Here is a 27,405-nt window from a genome sequence, read left to right on the forward strand (position 1 = left end):
CATCCATCTTTTAAACTGTGTGATCTCAGAGAAAGGATGAACTGAAAGACTCAAGCAGGGTCCAGGATGCCAGAAATGAGGATTATTTCTAACTGGCGCAAACAAATGATGCAGGTGGAAACGAGCTGAATAAAGTCCACTTTAAGTCTCGCTCGCTCGTTGAAGTTCGGCTGCTGGTGGATATTGCAGGCTCTGGTTGGAAAAGTGACCCTCTGGTCGTCCATGTGCTCTTTGTCAGTCAGTCAGTGTCCTCAGAAATTAGCTCACCTGTGTCACTTTAATTCACTCAAAGGAAAGATGTTCTCATGCAACTATTCCCTGTAAATGAAGCTAAAGAGGCAGAGTGAACAGCTCTGTTAGCAGACGATAAAAAATTATTAAATAAATAAAAAATAAATAAATCTCAGGGTCCAACTTAAAAGTGAAGCTGGTGCAGAAACAACTTAACCGCTGAGGGATGGATTTGCAAAAGACGCTGACTATGCAACCCAGCAGGACCGCAGAGTAGATCAGGCCCCGTCAGTACTACAGTCAGATCTTTTGTTCGTGGAGCAGCAAACTCCCTCACTCTGACTTTCAGCTGCCACTTTGCTGGGTCTGCATTTTTATTTTTTTTTTTTAAATCACATTGTGTGTGCTTGTTGTTAAATAGCAGGATGGAGCTTCTCTCGAAGCAGCCGCTGTTTCTGTACAGAAAACAAAAAAAAAAAAGCTATGAAAAATCCCACTATCGGCCTTAAAGAGTTACAAGTCACCAGGATTTTGGAGGTGGTGTGATTAAGTGTGCAACACTGCAATAACGTGTCAGTGACCAGACTTTTCTTTTTTCCTACTGGAAATAAAATGTGAAAAAAAAAAAAGGAAGCAAAAAGCACCAGCTGGTTTGGTCTTTTCTTTTCAGCATCTGTTTGTTTTTCAGCTCAAAGGTGAAAAAACAGACTTTACCCATCCATGTGTGCATACTGTCTGTCAGTTTTATTTTTTATAAATCAGGAAGATATGATCTGTTATGTAACAGCCTGTACAACGCGACATACAGAAAACAGAAATAACCCCCCAACAAATACAAATTAAATTGTACAAAGCAGCACTGGGCCATAAATAAACCCACTTAATAACTTTATTGTTTTCACATTTTTGATTGGAAGTGTTTTTCTTTTCCTCTTAAGATTCCCCGTCACAGCTGCTTTTATAGAAGGTGAGCGAGCTTCGATCGTGAAGTGAGTTTGGCTCTTTAAATGAAAGAAATGTTGGAAACTGAACTGAAGAGTGGGAAGCTGATCACATGCAGTCAAGGTGGATGTTGAGCATAAACGTTTGACACAGAGTGTAAATCATGAAGAAACATTCACGTGTAAACACCTGGACGTAGGTCGCGGGGACACGGACTCTGCTCCCGGGGGTGGATCGAGTGTAAACTGAAAGGATGAAAGGGTGGTCACACCTTTTTTGGTGTGAGTCCATTTCGCTGACCTTTAGAAGAAGAAGCGAAACATCTGGGGAAATGTGCGTTTTCACATGAAGATACAGTCAGCCTGTAGGACTCTGCAAAGCTACCGCGTCCTCTGAAGCTTGGTAATTAACATCCTCTCACTCTGGTCTGTTTAAACCGCACAAGCACTAAAGAATAGAGAGCAGTGGCACTGATTCAGGATGCTTCTCTAGAGGAAGATTTGTGAATCTTTCAGAGGATCTCAGGAACCAACCTGAAGTTACTGTTTTCTCTCAGGCCATCGCTGACAACAACAGCAACAGTGAGAGATGCACTTCCAGAGGAACCTGGAGAGCATCTGTGTGCTACGGGTGCTGTTAAACCTACGACTTCACCCACATTTTCATCCCTTTCTCTTGTAAACCTTAAACTCAAAAAATACTGTCTGAAAACCTTTAAAATGAGGTGAGGTATCACAGGGAACCATGTGGGAGAGGTTTAAAAGGGGCTCGCTGTAGCTTCATAATCATTATACAGGTGTGAAAGGTAAAATCTAAGCAAAAAAAAAAAAAGATGCTAATAAGCTTGTAATTTCTTTAAATTAAACAGTGTACTATAAACTTGTGTTTAATTCTACAGTATCTTAAAATATTTCATATCTCCTTAACTTGTAAGGCTGGAGCGTTAGTTATCATTCATCACCTGCACTTTGACAATCCCAAACGTGCAGCGGGGGCATTTCCCAGGTCCTAACTTGTTTTCCCATTTGATAAAGAAGTGATGCTGGGCAAGACTGCAAACGGGGCTGATTTAAAAACAAACAAAAAAAGCCAAACTGCTAATGTGGAGACATGAAGAGGACAGCAACATACAGTGGTACATGTGTAAACAACCCCCCCCCAACCCACCCACTCCAGTTTTAAAATCCCTCCAGATTCAAGTGTGTCTTCTTTTTTCCTCTGTGTGTGAAAACATCCTCACGCCTCGTTTTTTTTTTTTCTTCTTTTTTACCCACATTTGTCTTTTTAGGTGACAGTTTGTTAACGTGCAGACTGGCAGGAGTGCAGCTCCTCCCAAAGTAAAACACTGAGCAGCACAGTGTTAAAAGTAAGTGCCAAAAAGAGAAGCCGTTTGAGGCTCCGGGAAAGAAAGAAGAAAAAGAAAAGTGTAATAAAAATGACCAAAAAAAACCCAAACAAACCCTACAGCGGATGAACGAATGCTTTGTGTGGATGAGAAGTTTAAAAATCGCCCACGAGTGTCTGAAACATAAAGTGCAGGCAGTGTCTGTCCTTTGAAACCGCCGCGGCGCCGCTAAAAGAGTCCGAGAGCGAAAGGAACGAAACCAAATCAAAGATGCTGAAGTGTCAACAATCCACAGTAGGAACAGCTGGATTCCAGAGGAGTCTCTCGCTCAAGGCAGGGCTGGATTTGGTTGTCAAGTTTTTCTTCTGTTCGAAAAGTACTAGGAGTGCCGTGTGGAGCTACCCCGCCTCCACCCAAATTCTTCCTTCATTGCTCCGTTCACTCGATCCGAACGAGCAGTCCGTAGAGGAGCGTGCCGCCCTGCTCCTTGGTGATCCACTCGATCTCGGAGTTGCTGAAGCGAGGGTCCAGGGGCTCGCTGTGGCCGAGCGTCGGGGGTCCCATCTTGTAGGAGCCCGGGCGCACGCACACCTGGAATCCCACCTGAGCCTGGTGGCAGCGGTGAGAACGGGGGTCCCGAAATCTGCGTGAGGAGAAGTGCGCTGTTAGTACAAAAAGCCACCTCACTTCCTGTTAGCACTCATAAAACAGGCAGATGTGACTTACTGCACTTTGGGAGCAAAGATCTCCAAGCCAGAGTAGCGCATGGTGGGGGAGAGTCGCACCCTGGGCACCTCCCTGCCGGGGGCGCTGTTCTCCTCCGGCTCGCTGTAGCCGTTCGGCCCTTCCACCTTCGCCGGAGACACCGAGAAGATGGACGACATCCCTGTGGAGACAAAGCGTCAAAATGTTGTTTTAGCTGCTTTAAGGTGTTTCCTTAAACAACTCGCGTGTGTCTGGAGTCGTCGTGTGAATACAGAAAAGGCGTGCCAGTGATTTCTCTACCCGGCAACAGCTGGCTGTGGTCCAGCGTGTGTCGCAGAGCTCCCACGCTGGTGCCGTGGTACGCGATGTGCCACTTCTTCAGTGCATTGGAAACCTCACAGTGGGACTTCATCCTGTACAGATGTGACAGTGTGTTACTGACGCAAACACAAAGCAAGCTGAACAGATTAACGTGGACTCCCTCGCTAGTTTCAGGTCAAACGGATAGCGATGTCATCGCCGCTCAGCTTGAGGCCGTCTTCTTACCTGAGGCCAAAGCGGCACCACCCAAAGGGCAGGGCGTAGTCCCGGGGCGGCTCTCCTCTCTTGTAATACGCCTCGTCCCCCCGGAGTTTGTGGCAGGACTCACAGTAGCACAGGTTGTACTTTGCATCTTCACTGAAGTATCCATCTTAATAAACAGAGACGCTGCGTTTTAGATCCAGATGAAGTCTCGGGAAGAAAAGATGAAAGATGAAGCACCCACCTGGTAACGTGAGCATGTCCTTAAAGCGCGAGCACAGCGCCTGGTACTCGCAGGTCTTATTGGGGTTGACCTCTGGAGGCGGCGTCCAGCACACACTCTCTTTGATTCCTGTTGTGAAGGAAAAGGAGGCAAAACTGATAAATCTGACGGCCTCAGCACTTTGAATATTTAAAAAAAAAAAAAAGTCAGCTTCGTACCATCAACCATGTCTGCCTTCTCCATGTCGCCCTGACAGCGGGTCTCACCACTTTCTCCACCCACAGCTGGCACGTTGTTGGTGACTATTGTAACCTGCCGTCAGCACATGACATATGATAAACATGCTGCCTCACAGTCCACACACTAACTGTATTCACAGCTTTCAGCTACACGAAGGTCTAAAGGTAGCAGCTGGAAGAGCTGCACAAACCTAAAAGACGCACAGGGTCTGTTTCAGTGCCATCGCTCATCACACGTGGGTATCTAATAAGGTCAACACTGTGCTCAAACTTCTCTATTATATTTAATTCATGGTTTCAGTGGCCAAGAGGCTTTTCATAAAGGAGGAGGATTCATGAAGTAAGGTTTAATGAACCAAAGCCTAAAATACATGAAAATGGACCTCTGTTAAGTAAGGTAACAAAGGCTATATGCAGACCCACTGCGCTTCATCCCCTGTGGGCCCAGGAAAAACCCCGACGAGGTAGCACATGTAACACCTGATGGAAATCTATTAAGACAGGCACACCCTGGACAGCAACAACCAGTCCCACTCACATTCACACCTACAGCCAATTTAGAATCACTAATTAACCTCACTGCATGTCTTTGGGCTGTGGGGGGAACATGCAAACTCCACACAGAAAGGTGACACTGCTAACTGTGCTGCCATCTGATGGTTTGCTATGACCCTTTTGGCTTTCCGTACCCCTAAACTTTGGCAATCTTCAAATGTGACAGAAATGAAGTCTCTGGTCTGTTTTTGGACTTAAAGTTCATTAAACATGATAAAATAAATCCACTCTCAGCTTACACTTTCATGTTCTTCTTTTTAATGTTAGTCGGCTCTGCAAACCTGTTCACACTGGCCGTAGAGGTCTATGAAGGGGTAACAGGGAGAAGGGATGTCCTGGGCCGCCACGCCCTGGTCCATGCCGTTGACATAAAGGTGGAGACAACTGTTGGCGTCCACCAGCAGACCCAACGCCGTCCCCTCTGGACACGTATCCAGGTTAGGACCGTAGTTCTCACATATCTGGAAAAAAGAGGGGGAGACCAGTGAAGCAGTGAAAGTGAAGGAAGTCAAATTTGAGGGTCAGTGCGAACAGACTCTCTCATGTAAGACAGAAAAAAATAAATCAATATCCTCCCCGATGACAGATCTGTGTGATCTCAGTGCACACCTTCAGGGAGTTGTGGAAGACAGAGTCTCGCTGCAGGAGCCAGGCTGAGCGCTTCAGACAGCACGCCGTGGAGGGGAAGTTGAGCCGGTCGGGGGAGTGACCAATCACCCCTAAAGACAGCGACGACGTCCATGACGGGTTCAGACGGTCGATGTGAAACTGGTGGGCAAAAACAGCGATGGTTTAAGACGGTACCCCCGAAATCGAAGCGATCGCTCGGAGGATCCGAATGATTACGTTAAGCCTTACTCTTACCTGGAACAGCTGCTGACGAGCCAGCGGCTGGGCGGTGACCAGCAGGCCCTGGTTGTAGCTCGACACTCTGGCTGCTGTCAGGTTCTGATTGGACAGCTGGATGTTTTTGCCGTGATTCTCCAGGAACGCCATGACAGTGGGCACCAGCACGCACGGTTCGCTCTCGGCCTGAAGATGGCAACAGAGAGTCAGACTTTCTCTCTAAAAATCGAACAGGCGGAGGGTACCTCTTAAATATCCTTCATACCTCTCTGACGGGAGTGCTGTCCTCCTCGCCCTCGCTGCAGCTGTCTGAGGAGAGCGAGGGCGCCTTAACGCTCTCCACGTCCTCCGTTAGCGAGGAGCTGACGATGGACGCCGCCGTTATCCGCCCGTACAGGTCCAAAACTCCATAAACGTTCTGCAAGGAGCAGGAAAGAGGCGCTGAGTGGCATCGCAGACCGACATCACTGATGAGAGTCAGAGTGAGCGGTGGTTACCTTGGCTACGGCTGTCGCGGCGGGCCCCATGTCTTCTCCGTCGATGAAGATGTGCATGGTGTCGTCGTTGCACCTCTTCACCCCGACGCGGTTCCCAACCTGAAAACACAAATCCGGGTTTAACGCCGCCTGTGTCACGACACAATTAACACCTCCGAACGGCGTGCGGCGATGACACACTGCTGCTGTTCGTCTGGTTTTTAGCTTCAATGCTTTTCAAAGATAAGAGACATTTAGAAAAAGTCTCAAAACATTAGTTTCCGCTCTGTTTTAAAGCTTTTTTCAGCCACAGCAGATAAACAACACAAAGGAATCACAGCATTTCTTTGCATTAAGAAAATGAATCAATATTTAAATCAAAAAGCCTGAAGACTGATGGAGTAAGACGATTAGTATTCAGCTCCAAACTATTCAGGATTTGCATTTTAACTTGAAGATTAAGAGCGTGGGTGCTCGTGTTTAAGTCTGCAGGTTTTTATACCCTGGGGTCAACTTCAAATGATGGACAGATAATGTTAAATATTAATATTAATCATCAGTGAACAGTGAGAAGCCCTCGATCCAGCTATTTAGACGGTGCCTTTAAAATTTGTATTTTTATAAAGTGGTTCTCCAATTTTAAAAAAACAAAACAACACAAAATAAAAAAAGACAAAAATGTGAGCGTGCAGGAGACAAAGAAGCAGATTCTTCTAAGCTTCTCTGAGAGGCTGTGAGAATCTCTTAAGTCAAGAGGTTTAAGGGTCTTTAATTTGATCTTCAACTAAATCCTTAAAATGTAATGAGTTACTTGAAGCGCCGCTTACAGGTATCCGTGAAGAGCTTCGGTGCACAGCTCAGAGAGCCGGCGGGGGAGGAGGGGGTGTGTGCGTGGCTTACCATCAGCCGGTCCAGTGAGCAGCCGTAGTTCTGCCGCTGCAGCACGCCGTTGCGACGGACCTCGGAGCCGCAGAGCAGCCAGGTGACCTTGGTGCGGAGCTGCGGGAGGGAGGGGGAGAGACCTGACAGCGGGCAGGATGGCAGCTCCAGAGGAGCCAGCGTGGTCAGGCCGATATGCAGCGAGCCGCACCACTGCTCATCCACCTCATCTATCCTCACCTGCAGGGAGAGAGGAGCAGGAGAGGATTAAATGCAGAACTCAAACCTTTCCTTTCTATTTTTAAGCATTTCAAATGTTGCAAATCAGGCCCGCCATCTCTGAAATATCTGGTCACCGTGACCTCTTCCTCACCTCAAACAGCTCATCCGTTTTGAGCTCCTTTGCGCTGAACGCGATGCCGTGAGCGTAACCTCCGACTCGGACGGCCTGGCAGCCCTCGCCGAGCAGCACCACGTTCTTACCGTGTTTGCTGTGGAGCCGGTGGGCAACACCTGCCACTGCAATCACACGGAATAAAGAACAAACACATCAGACTCTGAGAACAAGCCATAGTTTCGTCTTTTTCTTCCATTTTGAAATATGCAGTGCTGTGCAAAACTCTTGAACCACCCGTCATTTCTACTCATTTTGCTTTTGGTACTAAGTAAGGATCCTGACATTTACCTGGTGAGTGGATGGGGAAGCTCTTCTCTGTGACGTTGCTGGTGCAGAGGCTGTTGTCCAGCGGGCCCGATGAGCTGGTGATGGACACTTGAACGCACTGACCGTACAGATCGATCACAGCATACACCTCTGAAAGAGTCAGACACACACATCTGTTAATCTGACTCCTTTACCATAATCCATCTCAACCCTGTGGCAGAATGAAAGGCAGCAGAAGCAAGTATGTATGGTTTGACGGTGGCACTGACAAAAAGTTCAGAAGGCGATGAAAATATATTTTCATCGGGCTTCAGGGACAATTAGAAATGAGTACATCCACTCAGCTGAGATGGTTTGGATGTGCATGAGGCGGATGGGACTGCTGGACAAGATGATGAGCTGCCCAGAGGAAAGAGGAAGTCGCGTAGTGCAGATATGCAGCGTGGTGATTTAGAGGAAGTCGTAGAGTGTTGTGTTGTTCAGAGTCCTCCAACTCGACACTACCTGATGGGAGGCCAGAGCAGGCGACACCTTGGTCGACACCGTTGATATAATAGTGGAGGTCTCCGCTGGCTGAGCGCATCATCCCGATCCGCGAGCCCGTCGTCAGGGAGTCCAGATCGCAGCCGTAGTTGTTGCGCATTGTGTTGCCATCCTGCATGATGGCCGTCCCACTGCGAGGAAAGCAGAAAGGGAAAAAAAAAATGTTCTCGATTGAAACCAAAATTTTACATTTTTCCACAAAAGAAGTTCTGGAAAAATATTTTGACTTTCCAACAATTATCTTCTCTGTACACCAGTTTTAATAGGTTAAAAAGAGAAAACTGGGAACGTGCACATCTGCATTGGTCGTGCTGAGCACACATACACCGAGTCCTTCTTAATAAAGCACAGACATTAGTTTCAAGATGACATCACATTGGCGTACAGCATCAGTACCTGAGCATCCACGTGTCATAGTCGATGTCTGTCATGGTGTTTGGAAACTCCAGCTCCTCTGGTCTGATTGCTGTCACTCCTAAACACGGGAAGACGAGGAGAGGAACACTTTTGTTTTTTTGCTGCTCTAGTGTGAAGTGACCTGCTGCTGGACACATGGCAAACATCTCACCGGCTTCTATCGAACCCGACCAGCGGTCCACCATCTTCTGGATCACGATTTCAAACAGCTCTCCGTCCCGAAGGCACCTGCAGCAGTTTAAGACATCACAGAGGAATGTTAGCGGCTCCACAGAGAAACGCTTTACACCTTCACCTAACGAGGAAATCAAACATGGTGACACCGCCCGTCTCCTGTGAATAAGAGGTGGATAGTCTTCAAGCATAGACTGTATAAGAAGATGGACAGCGCCATCACTGGTTTCATCTTGGTGTTTTGAAACCAGATGTGACAAGTGGTGGACAAACCTAGAGACGCCGCACACTCATACAGGAGCAACACAGTCAATCATACAGGAGCCCCACTCTAAACCAACATGGCTCTACTGTCTGTTTAACTCTTGCTGGGTTGATAATTTACAAAATGTGCACGTTTTGTTGAACAAAACAGAAAACTAGTGATTGAGAGTGAGAAATGTTTTGTTCTGAGGTCAAAGATCAAGAGAGGAGCAAAGCGATTTCCTTATAAACTTCTATATAATCAAACGGGTGCTGCCCCCTGCTGGCTGTTAGGAAGATTGCAGGATTAAGTTTTATTTTTTTATATAAAGGCACAATCTTCCATGGATGGATTAAGAGTCACTACAGGTCACTTTGACGTCACGTGTTTCACCTGTTGGAGATGACAATAGCATCGTTGAACTCGCTGCGGCAGTTCTGACGCAGGGCGGTGCGCCCCCCGTTGGTGATGACAGCATTGGTGCCATGTAGGTGGTGGAAACGCAAGTCAGTGGTTGTGGTGGCTCCGCCTACTGAGCAAGGACTCCCAGGCGACATGGCTGTGGGTCCCTCGGAGCTGTCCTCTGGAAGAGGAGGGAGGTCTACTGAGAGAGAAAGAAGCAGAGAAAAATAACTCTGATGCTAATATTTTCTTTTTAAAGACATTTCTTAGTTCTCGTGCTCTCCTGTCTTACCCATGTCGTCCATGATGGTGGCCTGTGCAGCCTGGCCGTAGAGATCCACCACGGCATAGACGCTGGGGGGGACATTCCAAGCTGCCGGGCCCTGAGCCACGCCGTTCACAAAGAAATGAAGGCTGCCATCTTCTTTACGCACCACACCGACTGTGTCACCGGCCTGGAACGAGAACAATGCATTAAAAACAAAACAAACAGTCATGTTTAAAATAGTAATTAAAAAAAAAACCATTATTACCACTAACCTTGAGTCGGTCCAGGTTGTGTCCATACTCATCCAGTATAGTCGTTCCGTTGTGCATAACACCGTTCCCCGTCATCATCCACGTCCCTGGAAAACATCCCCAGTGGGATCAGTAACCCCGGCACAGCAAGTTATCCAAACTACAAAAGCTGCTCCATCTCATCTCACCTGAGCGCAGGTTTGTCATGGTGGAGGGCAGCTGCAGGTAGGCGGGGTTGTGCGTTGTGACACCTATTTCAATGGAACCCGCCCACTTGTCCACCATTTTGTCTATGCGAACCTGGAACACCTCATTGGAGCGCAGCGGCCGGCTGCTCAGGACCACGCCGTGATTGAAGTCGTCAGTGGCGCTGTAAAAGCGGCACTGTTTACACTCCATCACTGTTCTGTGATTGAAATACTGCAGTACTATATCAACTTTCTTCACAAGTACTTATGAAAAAAACAGCAGAGAACAAGCAGGTAATCTGCGTGTTGTTCAGAGGCTTTAGGAGCTTTTGCAGCAAAGATTAGTGTGAAGATGAGTAAACACTAAAAATATTGAGCCGCAAGAACATATTTACACCACGTTCCAAATTATTATGCAAATTGTGTTTAAGTGGCATAAATATTAAATAAGTTGTTTGTCAGTTAAACTCATGTATGGAATTGTGTCTCAGGGCTCTTTGGATCACTGAAATCAATCTCGGACACATTGGTTTGAGCCCAATTAAAGGAAAAACCACTAAAGAAGGACGTTCCACATTATTAAGCAGACCAGCATTTTCAAGCAATATGGGAAAGAAAAGGATCTCTCTGCTGCTGAACAGTGTGAAATAGTTGAATGACTCGGACACGTAATGAAAACCTTAGATACTTCACGAAAACTTAAGCGTGATCAGCATAATGTTAGGACATTTGTGCCTAAGTCAGAGCACACATGGGTTGGTGTGGATAAAGGGACAATGTGGAAGGTTTCTGCCAGACAAATACATCAGACTAGGGGGGCAGCTGCTAAAAGGCCATTACAAAGCAGCAAACACATATTTGAAGTTGCTGGTGTCTCTGGAGCCCTGCGAACATCAAGGTGTAGGACCCTCCAGAGACTTGCTGTTGTGCATAAACCTTATATTCGGCCACACCTAACCAATGCTCACAGCAGAAACGGCTGCAGTGGGCCCAGAACTACATGAAGACTAGTTTTCAAACAGTCTTGTTCAACTGATGAGTGCCATTCAACCCTGGATGGCCCAGATGGATGCAGTGGTGGACGGTTGGTGGACGGCCAACATGTCCCAACAAGGCTGTGACATCAGCAAGGAGGTGGTGGAGTCAAGTTTTGAGCTGGAATCACGGGGAGAGAGCTGGTCGGCGCTTTAGGGTCCCTGAAGGTGTGGAAATGGCCTCTGCAAAGGATGTGGCTTTTCTGACTGACTACTTTCTTCCACGGTAGAAAAAGAAGAACCGTGCTTTCCGCAACAAAATCATCTTCATGCAAGACAATGCACCATCTCATGCTGCAAGGAATACCTCTGCATCATTGGCTGCTATCGGCATAAAAGGAGAGAAAGTCATGGTGTGGCCCCCATCCTCCCCTAATCTCAATCCTATCGAGAACCTTTGGAGCATCCTCAAGCAAAAACTATGAGGGTGGGAGGCAGTTCACATCCAAACAGCAGCTCTGGGGGGCTATTCTGACATCCTGCAAAGACATTCAAGCAGAAACTCTCCAAAAACTCACAAGTTCCATGAGTGCAAGAACTGTGAACTGCTATCAAATAAGAGGTCCCATGTTAATATGTAACTTGACCTGTTAAGACATTTGAATTATACTCTAATGCTTGATGACTTGAAAATGATGCTGTCATTTGAATCGACTATTTAGGAAAATCAAAGAAAAATATCATTTGCATAATAATTTGGAACGCGGTGTAGTTGTGTGCATTACCCGTAACAAGTATTTTCAGATCACGAGGTTAACATGAAGTAGCAGAAAGGACAACTCACTGAGGTCGCAGCGCCGTCCTGCCATCGCTGATGATGGCGGCCTTCTGGCCACAGTTAGGGTGAAAGAGCAGACGGTCGGGCAGCTCTGCGTCCGGGGTGACGGAGAGAGTTGTCCGGGGTCGGCCCACGTCGGGGGACAGCGCTCTCATGATGGCGTTGTTGCGTCTGAGGCGGTCGCTGTGATTGTGGTTGTGGACTATCGTGACTTTGACAGCCATGCCGTAGAGGTCGACCACGCCGTAAACCACGTTGGGGGTCTGAGCTGCTGCGACGCCTGGGAGAAACAAAGCAAGAACAGTAAAATTCTTTACACTCATTACTTCATCCAAGTGTGGATTCTACGATTACATCTTCAGACACATCTTAATACATGTGCAGATACAGAGATGAACAGCCGAGAATAACACAGGAGCTAAAACATATTTACATCGATCAGGCATAACATTATGGCTACTGACAGGTGAAGTAAATAACACTGATTATCTCTTCATCGTGGCACCTGTTAGTGGGTGGGCAAGTGGACGTTTTGTCATCAAAGTTGATGTGTTAGAAACAGGAGAAATGTAGAAGTGTGAGGAATTGAGGGAGTTTGGTTAAACTCGGTCAGCGAATCTCCAACACTGCAGCTCTTGTGGGCCGTTCCTGGTCTGCAGCGATCCAAGGAAGGAACCGTGCTGAACCAGCGACAGGGTCACGATCGGCCGAGGCTCACTGATGCATGTAGGTAGTCAAGGCCAGCCGGTGTGGTCTGATCAAACAGACGAGCTGCTGTAGTTCAGATTTCCTAAAAATTTAATTTTGGTTCTGACAGAGAGCTGTCAGATTGCACATGCATCACAGTTTGTTGTGTAGGGGGCCGCATAGCTGCAGACATGTCAAGATGTCCATGCTGACCCCTGCCCGCCACCGAAAGCACCGACAAAGAGCACGTGAGCATCAGAACGGGACCACGGAGCCATAAAAGAAGGTGGCCTGGACCTTGATGCGTCAGGGCTGTTTTGGCACCAAAGCACGGGCTAACACAATACGAGGCAGGCGGTCAAAATGTTATCCTTGATCGGTGTAAATATCTAAAAGAAATCTCCACCACCAGATGAACTGCTTTGTGGTTACTGGCTACATCTCTCACTCATTCATAACCACCATATTGCGGCTGCAGCTTCAAAGTCCTGGACCGGACTTCTGTCTCCTCATCAAAGGCTGTGATCCGTCTCACCTTGATCGATGCCATTGATGTAAAAATGAAGCGCTCCACTGGCTTTGCGCATCAACCCTATGTGATCTCCCTCCTAAAAGTCGATAACGGAGAAAGTAAAGTCAGATTTACTAGAAAAAGACTAAATGAGATGTTTACGCGTGTGTTCACGTGCTTCACCTGAAGTTCATCGAGGCTGAATTCACAGTATTCCCTGCGGGTTCCTTTTCCGTTGGTTAATATCCCACAGCCGCTCATCATGATTGTACCTTAAAGAAGCAGAAACAATCAGCACCTTGTAATTTGCCGCAGACAAACAGACTTCCCCGTGTCATTACTCGTGCCTTACCTGAGCGCAGATTGGTCATAGTTGCAGGATAGTCCAGGTTGTTGGGGTTGTGTGTGGTCACACCTATCTCTATTGAGCCTGACCACTTGTCCACCAGCTTATCGATACGGATCTGATAGCAGAGAGTATTATGATTATCTGTCACAATTATTCATTGATTTTAATGTCAAACAAAGATTTTATTGCACTTTCATAAACCCTTAATGCTTCTGTCACGTCCTTGTGCTACTTCCGGTTAATGTGCAAATCTTTGTATCAAATGATCCGTCTAAACTCAGTGCAGCTCTCAAAGAAAAGGAAACAAGAATTGCACCAAAGCTTAACACAAAATTACAACAACCCTGCGCTGCTTTCACGTTTACACTTTGCTGCATTCCTGTTGGTTTGACCACCTTTGCAGACCATGAGGCGTGCATGAAGTGCATGTCCTACAAGCAAAATATCACGTCTTCCAGTCCCGTCATTCTTTCTGCGTCAATAAAACTCAAAGCAAACTACTCGACAGCTGTGCGACCTCCATGTTTTTTCACCGAGATGTTTTGCGTACAGGAAAACATGAGGGTGGCCTCTGGCTCTGCAGCTACCCTTAGAAAAGCCCAAAAACGATTCTAACGGTTGCCAAAGCCAAAGTTGTTATTGATATACTGAACTGTCACAATCATCATCATTAAGGGCACAGCAGAGATCATTAAATGTTTTCTTTATGGGGGAAAGACTGAAAGCCTCCTCTCACTTAAGGCCGAACCTTTATTCTGATTGCCTGCCCCTCGGCTGGCTTCCTCAAACAGATCCCAGTAAGCCTGGCCTCTTGCGAGGCACATGTGAGGCTGTGGCTCGGTCTAAAACGACCATATAACATACTGCAATAACTTTTCATGTACAGGTCAACATTCATTTAAACAGTTGGCCTGAACACGTGCACGCACCTCAAACATCTCATTGTGTCGGAGCGGCCGGTTGGTCATCACCACGCCGTTGTTGAACTCGTCCAGCGGTCTCCTCCGCTCCGCCGTCTTGTTGTTGTTGCTCAGTTTGATCAGCGTGCCGCACTTCTCGTGGAACAGCAGCGCGTCGTTGGTGGTCATCGCGCCTGTCAGCGCTCCCGGCCCCACGCCTCCATTACCAGCAGGGCTGCTGTTAGAATTTCCACTGTCCCCGGCACTTCCCGCTCCTCCTCCCGTCGTCCCCGTCCCGCTGTCGCTGTTCATTCCTCCGCTGCTGCTCCCTCTGTCATTTCTGGAAGAGGAGTCGCTTCCTGTATTTCCTCCTCCTGCTGCTCCTCCCCCTCCACCACCGCCTCCTCCGCCATCCTCCCCTCCGCCCTCATCTTCGGAGCGGTAAAAGGACACTATTGCGTTGTTGAACACGTCAAAGAGCTGGTGCTCCGTCAGAACTGAAAGACACGTGAAGAGAACAGCTGTGAGCGCCAGTCCAGCTGGAAAGTGTCCGCTGATGGTTCTGGGGGGCATGTTCTTACCAGCATCGGGCTCCAGGTTGTTGAGGAACTTGTCTGGTCTAGTTTGACTGCATCTAAGCTCAGGCACTGGCAGAGATAGGAGACAGCAGATCAGCGCAGTCCAACAGACAGAGAAGGAAAAAGAACCGTGGCGATAAAGAGCAAAGGCTTCTTACCTTCATCTCCATTCATCATTCCATTCATTGCTGTCACATTCATCAGTGCCGCGATCCCCGCGTCCTCCCGACCCCCACACACTAGCACCTCTTCCTCCTCCTCATCCTCCTCCTCCTCCTCCCGCTCTAATGTCTCGCTCTCTCTTTCCGCAGAGGGCGGTGGCGGCTCGCAGCTCACAACTGTCACTTGCGTGCACTTCCCGTACAGGTCCACCACCGCCCACAGCTTGGGTGGCAGGCCGCTTGCGGCCGCGCCGCAGTCCTGCCCGTTAACCCAGAGGTGGAGCTCTCCGCGGGAGCTGCGCTGAATGCCCACGCGGTCGCCCTCAGCTAGCTGGTCCAGGTCGCGGCCATACTCCTCCAGGACGGAGCGGCCGTCGCGTAGCACCGAGCAGCCCGACACGATCCAGGAGCCGCCCTTAAGGCCCGTGGCGCTGCTGGGGAAGTCCAGAGCGGCGGGGTCCAGGGCCGTCACGCCGATTTCGATGGAACCGCTCCACGAGTTCACCTGAAAGGAGACACAGTGTGACCTTTAACCTTTCTCCTAATTAAAGATCCATTTTTAAAAAAGCAAAAGACAACAAAGTATGGATTTTACACCTTACCATAGACCGAGTCTTTGTCCCACATTTAGCAAAACATTTAAAAACGCTCAAAAATAACGTCAGAGCCATGTAGCTTTGTGAAGTCGACAGCAAATATTGAGAAAAAGCACAGAAGTAGTAAAAATTTATTATTATTATTTTTTCTCTGACTCCGAGTGGAGCTGTGTTGTGCCGTGGGAGTTACTCTTAAAAAAGTGAAGCTCTGTGCTAAAAACTGCAAGTAGATATCTATGGAAAACAAAGGGCGTGTCGTGTATGATCCGCCGCTGTTATTTTTAGTCGTTCTGCCGGTGACGAGCACAGCTCAGGGAGCGCTCCTTTGAGAATAAAGCGGGACAGTGCGAGCGTAGAAGAATATGAAAATTTGTCAGAGATTAGTTGACAGTAACTCTGTCGCTGCACTGTCATGTTTAACAGCACGAACATGAACTTGGAAGAAAACTCACTGAACCACCAGTGCTGCATTAGATTACTGTTATGATACCGGTGTCTTACTGCCAAGATGGGAAGTTAAATACATTTTGATACTGAAGGGTGAGTTTCACACATCCTGCTCTATATTTAGATCAAACAGAAGAGGGAAAAAAATTAAATAACAACTTGCAACTGACCACGACATCAGAAGGACGTAATCAGCTTTGTCCCTACATATTGTCCAATTTGTCATCTGTCTGATGTCCCATTAGCTTGATGACAAAAAGCACAGTTGAAATGATGCATGTTGCAGTGCGTGTGCAGATTAGGGCTGCTATGACACAGCAGCACTGACAGCAATCGGAAGATTATTTAGGTAACGAAATATTGCTAGTATGTAAATAATTCAATTAAATTCTATATTCAAAAACAACAACAACAGCAGTCGCCCCAAGGTGCTTTATGGACCCTACAATTAGGGCTGTTCGATATAATGAAATATATCGGATGACGATATAAAAACGTCTATCGTTTCATTTTACGCTATCGTTTGTTTCGTGGTGTCGCAAAATAAACTGTTTACGGCGATATTTTTTCATCGTTTTGATGGTCACTGTAGTGGCTATATTAATTTCTTAAAGTTCTCTCTTTCTCTTATATTTAATATAACCACACTACAGACGGACAAGCGCCTGTTTTTATCCGTTGTGGTTAGCAACAATGACGGTAAAACCATCGCATGTCTGCTTGTTTATGTTCCACATAAACCTTTCACAATAAAGCTCAAGATCCTGTTGAGACTTTTCAAAATAAACTTAATCACGTGAAAGAGCAGATTATTTACGGATGAGAAGTAAAAAAGAGAAGCCAGGTGCTAAAAAATAAGCCTTAGACTCAAACGTTAGAACAGGCTTTTCCTCGCAGCACGCCGTGTAATAAATACTCACAAAGAAAACGGCGGCTGTTACAACTTATGTCTAAAAATGTATCGTTTCATGCATCTGTTAAAACACTCGACTCCAGCTACACGACGCCCAGCTGGAAACACTTCCCGCAAGTCGAGCTGCCGGAGATTCACAGAATTTACAGAAAATGTTACATTTGTGTGATTTATATCGTTATCGGAAGATAGAATTCTTATATCGGGATATGAGATTTTGGTCATATCGCACAGCCCTACCTACAATAATCTAGAGAAATGTCAACATCAGATGACCAGTGTTGGTCAAGATACTTGGAAAAAGTAATCAGTAACTAATTACTGATTACTTCCCCCCAAAAGTAATCCCGTTACTTTACTGATTACTTATTTTCAAAAGTAATTAATTACTTATTTACTTAGTTACTTTTTAAAAACACAATTTACAACCTGAAGAGGTGATAAAGCGATAGATCTTTCAGCCCAATTCTACTTTTTCTGCATAATCCATCATACAAAATGTAATCAAATGGAAAAGTCTCTTTTTTTTAAACTTGTTTTATCAGTTTTAATCTTTTAACTTTATGCATCAAGCAAAAATTTAATTATATGCAACATTCTCTGACTTGAATAAATTAGTTTAACATTTAAACCTATTTTCTGCACATTCCAGCACATAAAATAAAATATTTTTTGTGTTTACACTCAGTCTTTCAAATAGATGCAAGTAAAACACAGCAGGAAATAAATAAAGTCAAAGACTCAGTGGTGCTGTTGCTCTATTTTCACCTGTAAAGCAGGACTGCGGTAGGCGGAGGTTTACCCTGGTGCAGGTGTGCCGCGGTCAGTGGAAGAATCCGCGAGTTTCTCTGAATTTCCCATTATCTCGTTGTGCACTAGGTGCTTGCTTGGAAGTTTAGGGGTTTTTTTCGCTGTAAAAAGAAGTTTTCTTCCCACGCACAACGGACGCTAATGTTTTTGTCACTTTTTATGGAATCAAACTCAAAGTAAGGTCAGTACTTCCACGCTTTAAATGCTGCACGCTCATACTCTCTCCCACAATCGATATGTGATCCATTGTTGATCTGCACACAGCTGTTGTCACTAACGGCGCACTCGCTTATGTCACTGTCATGAGACATTCTCGCAAAAAATCACGGTTTTAGTAACGCAGTAACGCAGCGTTACTACGGGAAAGTAACGGCAATCTAATTACCGTTTTTGCAATAGTAATCCCTTACTTTACTCGTTACTTGAAAAAGTAATCAGATTATAGTAACGCGTTACTGCCCATCTCTGCAGATGACCCCGTATGATCAGACACTTGGCGACTGTAGGAAGGAAAAATTCCCTTTTGACAGGAAGAAACCTCTGGCAGAACCAGGATCGGGGAGGGGCAGCTATCTGCTGTTAGAGGTGAGGGGTTTTCTTTATATGTTTTTGTCTTTTTATTACCCATTAAGTGTATACTTGTACACCAACTTGCTGGCAGTTTTTGGGGATTTGTAATATAAATATGGCACAGGGGCAGGAAATTTTTTTACAAGCTTTTGAAGGCAGATTATGCAAACTCCACAAGTAAAGGAACAGAGTTGAATCAGGTACAAGCTCAGGATCTTCTCACTATGAGGTCATAGCTAATGCTTTCCTCCGTTTTATGACTGAAATAATAAAAAGAAGTGGAGCCGCAGAGAGCACAGACGGCTCTGTGGTCCAGGTGTAATGATTAAACCCGTTCGAAGAAAACAAACACCTGAGCTTCAGCTCAGCGATCTCACCATCCCCTAAACTCATGGCGCAGTTGGTCCCCGTTTCACAGCAAAAATTCCTCGTGCCTTTGCACGACATTGGCCTCATATCGCCTAACAGGCAGCCCGAGGCATCTGTTTCTTCCCGGTAACACGAAGCTCACCATAAGCTGACGACAACGAGATACTTTATTGATCTGCCGAGATGAATTCTATTTTTCGTTTTTGTTTAACCTCCACGACGTGGACGAGAGACTGCAGCAGAAAAAGGAAAATGTAAACAGCAGCTGGTGTTGATGTTTAAGTCTTGATTAAAAACACTTGAGCGCAGGAGATGCGAACCCCACCCCCCCGTCGTCTTGAAGAGGAGTCGACTCCTGGCTGGCTGCACTCCACCTGCTCCTCAAGGAGAAAGGTATCTGACAAAAACCTCAGCGGTGGATAAAAGCCTCAGTTTTATGCTCAGTCATAACCCACCCCCACCCCCATTAGGACTCCAGTGTAAGAGATAACCGTGACCATATCACTGAAACCCTTCCAGCTCCTGGGATGTTTTTCTGCAGCTGACTTCTGTGCCAAAGACACTTTCCCCGGGATCAATACCTTTTTTTTTTTTGTTCTTTTTACACTACAGTAAGCCTCCTCCTGCCCACCTCTTCCTCAGCTCCGTGGCAGGTGCTATCTAAGGCAGTGTGCTACTGCAGTCAGGGTATCTGGGTTAACAAATCTGGGAGTAGCTCAGGCTGACCGGGTCTGTGTGTGTGGAGGAGACAGACATCTCCTTCCCTCGCGCTCTCGCTTACGTAACAGCAGCCTGTGGGCGTCTGCCTCCCGGTCATTCACTCGACTCGACTCGAAAAGACTAATAATTCTAGGCTACAAATATACCCACTAAGCGGGACAACAGAGCATCTTTTATAGGGAAACAGAGAAGTTCATAGCCTGTCAATTTCAAAAGCACCACCTATGAGGAGCACCGCTAGAGAGAGGAAACGCAGCTGCTCAGCTTTTGCGGCGCGAATTCTCACAACAACGAACTCCTATTTGGGAGCAAATAAAAATTTTCCAGCCAGATCGGCATGACTGAGGAACACAAAGTGGCACAATTTACTGAATTTGTGTGCTTTTAAAAACACGTTAGACTTGAAAACCTATGACTTTAGCGTTAGCTCGTAATTAAACAGTAACAGCAAGAAACTAAAAGTGGCATTTCAAAGTAGATATTAGTATCAATGTGCCAATTATATTGATCTACTCATCCCATTAAGCACAATTCAAAACTTGATATTGTCACACGAGACAAAACACAGCTAATCATTTTAGCTTTAAGTAACTCCCAGTATACAAAATGCATGACATAGTATTCCATATCACAAGTTGGATCTTCCACTGAATCCTATCATATCAGTTCCTTAAATGCTAAAACACCTGCCGAGTCCTGTTCCAATAAATCACTTCATTCCCCCTCATGTGTTTACGTCCCCCCACCCTGGACGTCAGCACTCAAGAGTCATACCAGCGGGTGCTCCGTGATGACAAACTATTGATTTTCAGACTGGCAATGCATGCAAAGACAGGGCGTGAGCCTTTTTATGAGAGCCTTTATCAGGCTGAGAGCTCCACCAGGGATGCATAATTATCTAGCATGCAGCAGGTGCTATTAAACCAGATGCTTTACGTGCACACACACTATGCTTTTAGACGGCTGGACACACTGTCATTTCGTGTGTGTGTGGGGGGGGCAGTTGGTTTTGGCACTGACTCCAATGCTGCCATGTTGTTGGCAAGCGTCGCTGGGAGGCCAACTGCAGAGACAGAAGCCATTACAACGGAGAAGGTTTTCCACAACTGAAATGTAAACACTGTGCACAGGCACTCTTAATGCAATTCCAGTGCAATTCAAATGCTAATTCAAGGAAAGTGAACATTGGGCCACCTCTACCTGCAAAAAGTCACAATTAAAAACTGGTTTAAGCTTCATCAGTGGATGTGAACTGTAGCTGTAAGCTGTCTTTGCACTTGTGATTGAGGAGAGGCAGGACTTTGACTGGAAATGAAGGAAAAAGAAAGGAAAGAGATCACCTGTACTTAACTTGATGATGCAAACAGTTAACAGCAGCAGGTCTAGTAAAGTTAGACACATGATATCCGTGATTTTGTGTTTAAATGGTTGTGAAGTCAGCCGAAAGAGTGCATGTAATTAATGAGTAACAGCATGAAGTAGTCAGCCACTTTTGGAGCAGCAGTTCTAGCGGTCTGCAGACGCTTTGCATACGCACAGAGGTGAGCGGAGGCTGCAGAGCTGAGGCTTTCAGCACACAGGCTCTGGTTAATATTAATGACAGTGGTAACAGCCTCGGTGTAGTGACTGTGTACTGTTCACACATGGCCTCTGAGTCACTACGATATCCCCGTGTGGCGTGAACACTGCAGTGTTATTAGCCATCGGACAGACAGCCTGACAGGCGACCGATCCTTCAAAACAAGCCCTAAAAGAACCGCACTTACCGGCTTAGGTGGGATCCTTTCACGCGATAAAACGATATCGGGTCCCTGTCAGCGCCAGACAAAGCCCTCGTAGCACCTTCCAGAAAGGCTAGCCCCGGACAGCCTGCTAGCGGCTCATTAGCACGGCTATCTGACGGCACCAAGGCAACACGGGCGGGCTATCGTTAGCTAAGAGACTCGTTTATCACATCCAGCCCACAGCGGGCTGTTTATCAGCTCCCTGCGGTCCTCTGTCGGTGTATCTAATTAAAGCCTGAGGAGCGGTAAACACTGCGGCTACTGTCAAGCCCTGTGTGTGCCGCCTTAGCAGCAGCAATAGCTTTAGACCGCGGACAGCCACAGACCCCCGGCTCGTCCCTCCAGCTCCACTCCCGTCCCGCTGCCCTCACACACGCTCAGAGGAGCCAGCAGCGGGCCTGCAGTTTGTTTACCTTCTTGTCAATGCGGACGGTGAAGACATCCCGGTCCCTCAGCGGCTCCTTGCTAAGCACCAGGCCGTGATTGAACTCCTGGACTGGCTGGTTGCGACGGGCGGTTCGGTTCGAGTTGGACAGGCCGATCAGCTTTCCGCTCCGCGGATGCAGCTCCGCCGCCATCTTCAGTGGGCGGCCAGTATTCACGACAGCGAGGCTTTGCGACAGTAACATTATGGCAGCCGGCAGATTTGCGGAATCGTTAGCAACCGCACCTCAGGCTTTAATGACTGAAAGCGTGGCGTCATTTTAAAGTCTATATAAACGCTTTGGTTCAGAAGCTAGCGTTTTTACATTCAACGTAGCCTCGTCGTACACTTGTTTTTGATTATTTCTCCTTTATTGGCTCGAGGACTAAAAACTTTCTACGTTAACTACAGTTAGAGTCACGTTCGTTATCAGTTCGCATTTTATCGCTTTATGTATGTGTTTTTATTATTATATGATTTTCTAGTTAAATATTATTAGGTGTTATTATATTTTTTATTCTATTTATTGTCAGTTTAATGCTGTCTTGGGAAACAAATGTATATAATGTTCTGAATGAAAATAAATCTATTTATCTGTCTGTGTTCCCCGACCTCTCACATCTTCCAGTTCATTTCAAAGCTGCACATAACAGTTTGATGACTTCTTGCAGCGATAAGTGGATACAGAACCGAGCGAGCAGACATCATTTTATCTGAAACTGATCTTGAGCGTTTCATTCATATTTGCTCTAATCTTTCCTCTTTTCTGCTTTCATAATTTAAAGTTGATAAGTAATATTTGGACTTTTTCCGTGTATCAAATTTTATGGGGTAGATGACGTCATACACAAGTCTCTGATGAATTTAACATTATGTTTAATCAACCACTAGAGGGAGCAATTTTCATGTCTAAGATCAGTCACTCGGCGAGAGCGAGTGGGTTCTTGTGAGGCATGCGTGAAAAGACTGGCTGAACGTAAGTTGAAAGAATTGAAGAAAATTAGAATTCAAATTTGGCTTTAAAGGAAATCGACTACACTCAGTGATGGTAGCCTCGTGGCGAAAGATCTAAGAGGTCTAACCGGGTTATAAATGACTGTATTTGAGCTGATAGATAATCAGCCGAGAGTAGAGGATTGGATAAATGATCAATGTGGGTGACCAATGTGGCATCATGTTAACATAGAACAGGACAAAAGGCCGCCTTAAATGTCCTTCAGGAAGCCTGGACAACTATTCCTGGAGACTACTTAAATGGTAAATGGCCTGTATTTGTATAGTGCTTTACTAGTGCCTAAGGACCCCAAAGCGCTTTACACATTTAGTCATCCACCCATTCACACACACATTCACACACTGGTGATGGCAAGCTACATTGTAGCCACAGCCACCCTGGGGCACACTGACAGAGGCGAGGCTGCCGGACACTGGCGCCACCCGGGTCCTCTGACCACCACCGGTAGGCAACGGGTGAAGTGTCTTGCCCAAGGACACAACGACCGAGACTGTTGGAGCTGGGGCTCGACCCGGCAACCTTCCGATTACAAGGCGAACTCCCAACAAGGCGAACTCCCTTGAGCCACGATCGCCCCCTTAAAGAAATTACCAAAAAAAAAAACTGCCTAAGAGAGTTCCGACTCTGCTGAAGAATAAAGGTGTTCATAACAAAATACCTTAACAGTTTTATTTGTTAAACATCTTACTCCTCTATTGTGCCTTAAAATATACCAGAAAAATGAATATGTATCAGAAACCATTTTAGGGAAAGTCATATTTTATTCAAAAACTTGCTGTTGCACGTACCAGGGTCACAAAACTGCTCACATTTATCAGATTTATCTGTATGTTGTGTTAAAAGTGGGAAAGTGGAAGAGACATCTCGTAAAATATTAATATTTAGCACTAAATTATTTAGACTTTAGAGATTCACTGGTACAAGTATAAAATTCTGACTTAAAACACTTTAGTGCTCATCACTGCAAACACCATGTCTACTCAGCATACCCTAAAGTGTAAGCATGCTTTTGTGGTTTAAGCGGGGCAGCTGTGAGAGGAAACGGACACGTGTTTCACGCGTGCCAAATCCAGATCCAAATCCTTCCCTTGGACCTGGATCTTCTCCAGACAGCCTGTCAAGAACTGGGAGCCGACATCGTCAGCATTCTCACCTGAAAAGACAAAATAGATGAAGAAAACAATCGTCTTCACGAGTTACACAGAGCAGATCCTTTTTTTTGTGTTGCTGCACAGTAATACAGGATTAGACTGAAATACTTTAAAGCTGCAGTCTCACCCAAAAGGCCTCCAATGGCAAGATGACCATCTCTCCAAGCTGATAAATAATCGGTGTTGCTCCCTGCACTGACTGAAAAATCAGCCGATGATTCTTCCTCATGTTTAACCACGCTCAGCGAATCCTTCAGAAACTTAATTTGGAGCCTCTTGAAAGTGTTTTTCATGGTGAACACCTCTTCTCTAGAGGTGAATGTGAAGTTCTGAATGCCAAATGGAAACAGAACTGTGATGTACACTGATCTGTGTGTGTTATTTGCATGAAACAAACATCATTGCTAAGTTAATAATCCCACTTTGAGGGCAAATACATCTGACTTATGTGGATACCTTAGTGTTTTTATCAGCTACCACAGAGAACATGAGCTCCTCCCCATCAGCTTTGATGCTCAAAAGGGTCCCGTCCATCTGGCTGAAATCCCCCCACAGCTCAATATGGACCTCGTGATCTCCATTGATCTGGAAATCTGGGGAAAAAAGAAGAAAAAAAGTCATTTGCTGATGTGTTGAGGCAGATAAAACCACTTCCAATAAATACAAATTAACGTGCTGAATCTGATCAGGAATACCTACTTAGAAGTAGGAGAAATATTGCTACCCGAGATGCCATATCATGCATAAATGCAATATCCGGGCCAGCTGGAAAGCTTGTTATTGAATAAAGGAGTGTAAACACTTGCTTGTATCTGGGATAATTTAGCAGAGTGTTCCCACCTGAGGTGTTGAAAATGGCAAATCCTGTGCCAGGGAAGTAGCTGCCAGGTTGGATGTTTTCATAGCAAGGCTGTAGCTCGTCTGCCTCTGCCACCCATGGGGAGGTGAGGTTCAGCCAGTTGCCTTTCCGCACACAGCCATCCATTTTGGGATTGAACTAAAGGAAGAGGAGGGACGGTTCAAACATGTTCAAGAAGCTATTTTCCAGAGGTCTTGTGCAAGGAAAGGAAAACAGCATCTGGTCTATTTGCAGCTGAAGTGCAGTTTAAAACAAATGGTGCAAAATACACACAGTACCTGAACAACCATCTTTTCTTTGCTGATCAGCATCCCGCCAAGGGCCAGTCGAAGTTTACCGTAAATGGCTTCCTCCATCTGCTTGGAATGTATGCCCACCACCAGCCCGCCAGTGCCATCCACCTCCAGATTTACGAATTTGTCCTGGTTGCTCACTTCCATCTTGGTGGCATCAAGAGAACAACAAACGGTACAGTTAGCCAGTTTTAAGATGAGTTGTTATGCTCATTTCCAGCATGTTTTTATTCTTGCGCTCTCAAGGAGCTCTTCATAATTTCTCATACGGAGCCTTGGAGCAGCTCCTGAGTTCTCTCCAGGCCCGAAACCAGCAAAGCAACATAAAGCAGTTCTTTAGCCAGTTGGAGTTCAACAAACTGATTTCCAAGTGATCACTGGATGCTTACTGTGTGCCATTTCCCGTCATTGAGCCTCGGGGTGCCCGCTACGCTGACGAGCACACCTTTGTTGATCTGTATCAGAGGGACGCCGTCTTTCAGCGACAAAATAAACCAGTCATCCCCGTTTTTTGTGTCTCCGTAGAAAATCAGACCTTCTGGGTCAAATGTCCGGAACTCAAAGGAGGATTTGATGCTGCGTGGCAGAATAAAGATACAGTAAATTGGAGTGACGGCTGCTCATTGGTGCATTAATAAGACAACCTGCTTATTTATCTTTGACTGATCTTAGAGAGCTCATGTACGCCTGTTCAGTAGAAACTGAACTTCAATGTCATGTTTTAATTTGAAATCCCAGAAGAATCATGTGCACCTTCTTGCCCACAGATGAGCTGCTGTGCAGGCTTGACGGTGCACTGATTTGCCCCATCGCACACGTACCTGCGGATCTCACTAAGGTTGACCGTTGTGTGGATCAGCGGCCTCCAGTCGTGGGTGTTCTGGCCCAGATTGACGGTAGAACTGCCCGGCACCATTTTCTGGAAGACACAAGCTTCATCTTGTACTGAACTGACACTTAGGTCGTTACTCACAGCTTTTTATTACACGCAGCTCTAATTTATTGAACTCAGCCTCAGTATTTTAGACTCAGAGATCTTCATTGGCTGCTCGTTAAAACCACATTAAACCGAGAGATTAAATTTATTCAGTTATTGATTTGACTTAAAAAAAAAAAAGCTGAACAGAGCAGTGTGCAGAAATTATTAAATGGTGATGAAGTGCCACATCACTGCATTTCATTGACAAGAGCAACCACACAACACTCACTTGTGGAGATGAACCATGTGTATGTACAACATTTAAGAGGAAAAACAAGTCTTGCTTTTCTTTTTGTGTTAGTAATTTCCCAAAACTGGGAAAAAAAGTAAAGTATTTCTTCTCTTATCTTAATTATGCTGATGCGTCCACAAACTGAGCAAACTGAGCAAAGTCTAAGCAAATGTTGGGATCCCCCCTCCCCCTTAGACTTTTATTCTTTAAAACATAACCTATGAGCCAACAAAGTGGATTTTTCTAGAAGAAAAAGATGTATCTAAATGATACAGGCAGATATTTCCAATCATCAGGAGCTGTAGCATGTAATTGTGCAGAAACAATATATGCCACTACAGTCATCCATGCTTCTGCAGAGAATCAGGGACTTCGTTAAAGGCTGAAAAGGTGCATATAGATGATACTTCCTACGCACACACACCGAGTGCACATTTTAATTCTAGGCATTGTGCATTGCACTAACATACCTTATCACCTCCGTTTTCCTGGCCCTCAGCTCCCCACCCCAGCAAAATAAGGCTCAGAGTGAGCAGTAGTGCACCTGCCATTGCTTTCCAAGTCATCCTGCAGCACATTCACTGACCCAGGCCTCGCAGCGTTCAGTCCCCACAGCCCACGGTTGGTCCAGCTACACTGCGGTGCAGATGGAGGTCGAGTTAGGATGAGGAGCAGAGAGATTGTGGAAAAGTCTGCAGTTCGCTGGCGTCTGCTGTCACAATTCCTGGGATCCAGAGGGCATATATGCCATGTTCTGGACAAGCTATCGATCCCTGAGGCTGGCAGGCCGCGCTGGTTGAGATCAGTGTTTGCAGAAATGCAGATGGCTGTGGGTGGTGAATGTGAAGTACAGCAGGCAAACAGAAGAAAGAAACTGTGGGGGGTTTAAAGGGTCTGTTGCAATATTAGCAGTTAAAAAGTGTGTTTTTATCAGTCCATCAATCTTCCGCACTCGTTGTTATTTGTGTAAGGACACGACTGCGGGCCAGGTGAGTGACCTTAGCGAACCCAGACACATGTGTTTACACATTACACAGGAACCTTGATTGACCGCTGCCAGCCATGGCTCAGTGTGTGTGTAAAATGTTGCAGTGAAGGGGGAGAGAGAACTCAAAGTTCTTTTCTTCCACTG

At 46.0% G+C, this 27,405-nt stretch overlaps 2 protein-coding genes across 4 annotated transcripts; both read right to left on the minus strand.

Moving 5' to 3' along the window:
- Nucleotides 1-954: 954 nt before the first annotated feature.
- neurl4 (neuralized E3 ubiquitin protein ligase 4) lies at nt 955-21,964 on the minus strand. 3 transcript variants are annotated; one of them, XM_040043415.1, is made up of 29 exons: nt 21,734-21,964; nt 15,109-15,616; nt 14,954-15,019; nt 14,403-14,869; nt 13,477-13,588; nt 13,308-13,396; nt 13,149-13,221; nt 11,933-12,206; nt 10,115-10,296; nt 9,948-10,033; nt 9,700-9,862; nt 9,399-9,606; nt 8,739-8,815; nt 8,567-8,645; nt 8,132-8,301; nt 7,649-7,777; nt 7,337-7,482; nt 6,985-7,203; nt 6,106-6,204; nt 5,874-6,026; nt 5,627-5,794; nt 5,372-5,530; nt 5,044-5,223; nt 4,187-4,280; nt 3,990-4,097; nt 3,770-3,914; nt 3,524-3,636; nt 3,245-3,404; nt 955-3,161 (listed from the first exon to the last, which is right to left on the minus strand). In XM_040043415.1, exons 1-29 carry the CDS (start codon nt 21,947-21,949, stop codon nt 2,957-2,959), a joined length of 4,848 nt encoding a protein of 1,615 aa, XP_039899349.1. In that variant the 5' UTR covers nt 21,950-21,964; the 3' UTR covers nt 955-2,956. The 3 variants fall into 3 exon arrangements, with proteins under 3 accessions (XP_039899349.1, XP_039899348.1, XP_039899350.1); XM_040043414.1 differs by having other exon boundaries at nt 2,390-3,161; nt 9,399-9,609; nt 21,734-21,963; XM_040043416.1 differs by lacking the exons at nt 955-3,161; nt 3,245-3,404; nt 3,524-3,636; nt 3,770-3,914; nt 3,990-4,097 and having other exon boundaries at nt 4,206-4,280; nt 5,002-5,223; nt 9,399-9,609.
- Nucleotides 21,965-23,500: 1,536 nt separating this feature from the next.
- shbg (sex hormone-binding globulin) lies at nt 23,501-27,117 on the minus strand. The gene is made up of 8 exons (XM_040043445.1): nt 26,744-27,117; nt 25,884-25,981; nt 25,452-25,638; nt 25,048-25,209; nt 24,751-24,907; nt 24,367-24,503; nt 24,038-24,239; nt 23,501-23,912 (listed from the first exon to the last, which is right to left on the minus strand). Exons 1-8 carry the CDS (start codon nt 26,849-26,851, stop codon nt 23,776-23,778), a joined length of 1,188 nt encoding a protein of 395 aa, XP_039899379.1. The 5' UTR covers nt 26,852-27,117; the 3' UTR covers nt 23,501-23,775.
- Between the last annotated feature and the right edge of the window lie 288 nt (nt 27,118-27,405).

The sequence above is a fragment of the Simochromis diagramma genome, unplaced genomic scaffold (assembly GCF_900408965.1).
Source record: "Simochromis diagramma unplaced genomic scaffold, fSimDia1.1 OVJJ01000656.1, whole genome shotgun sequence".
In the NCBI taxonomy this organism is placed as follows: domain Eukaryota; kingdom Metazoa; phylum Chordata; class Actinopteri; order Cichliformes; family Cichlidae; genus Simochromis; species Simochromis diagramma.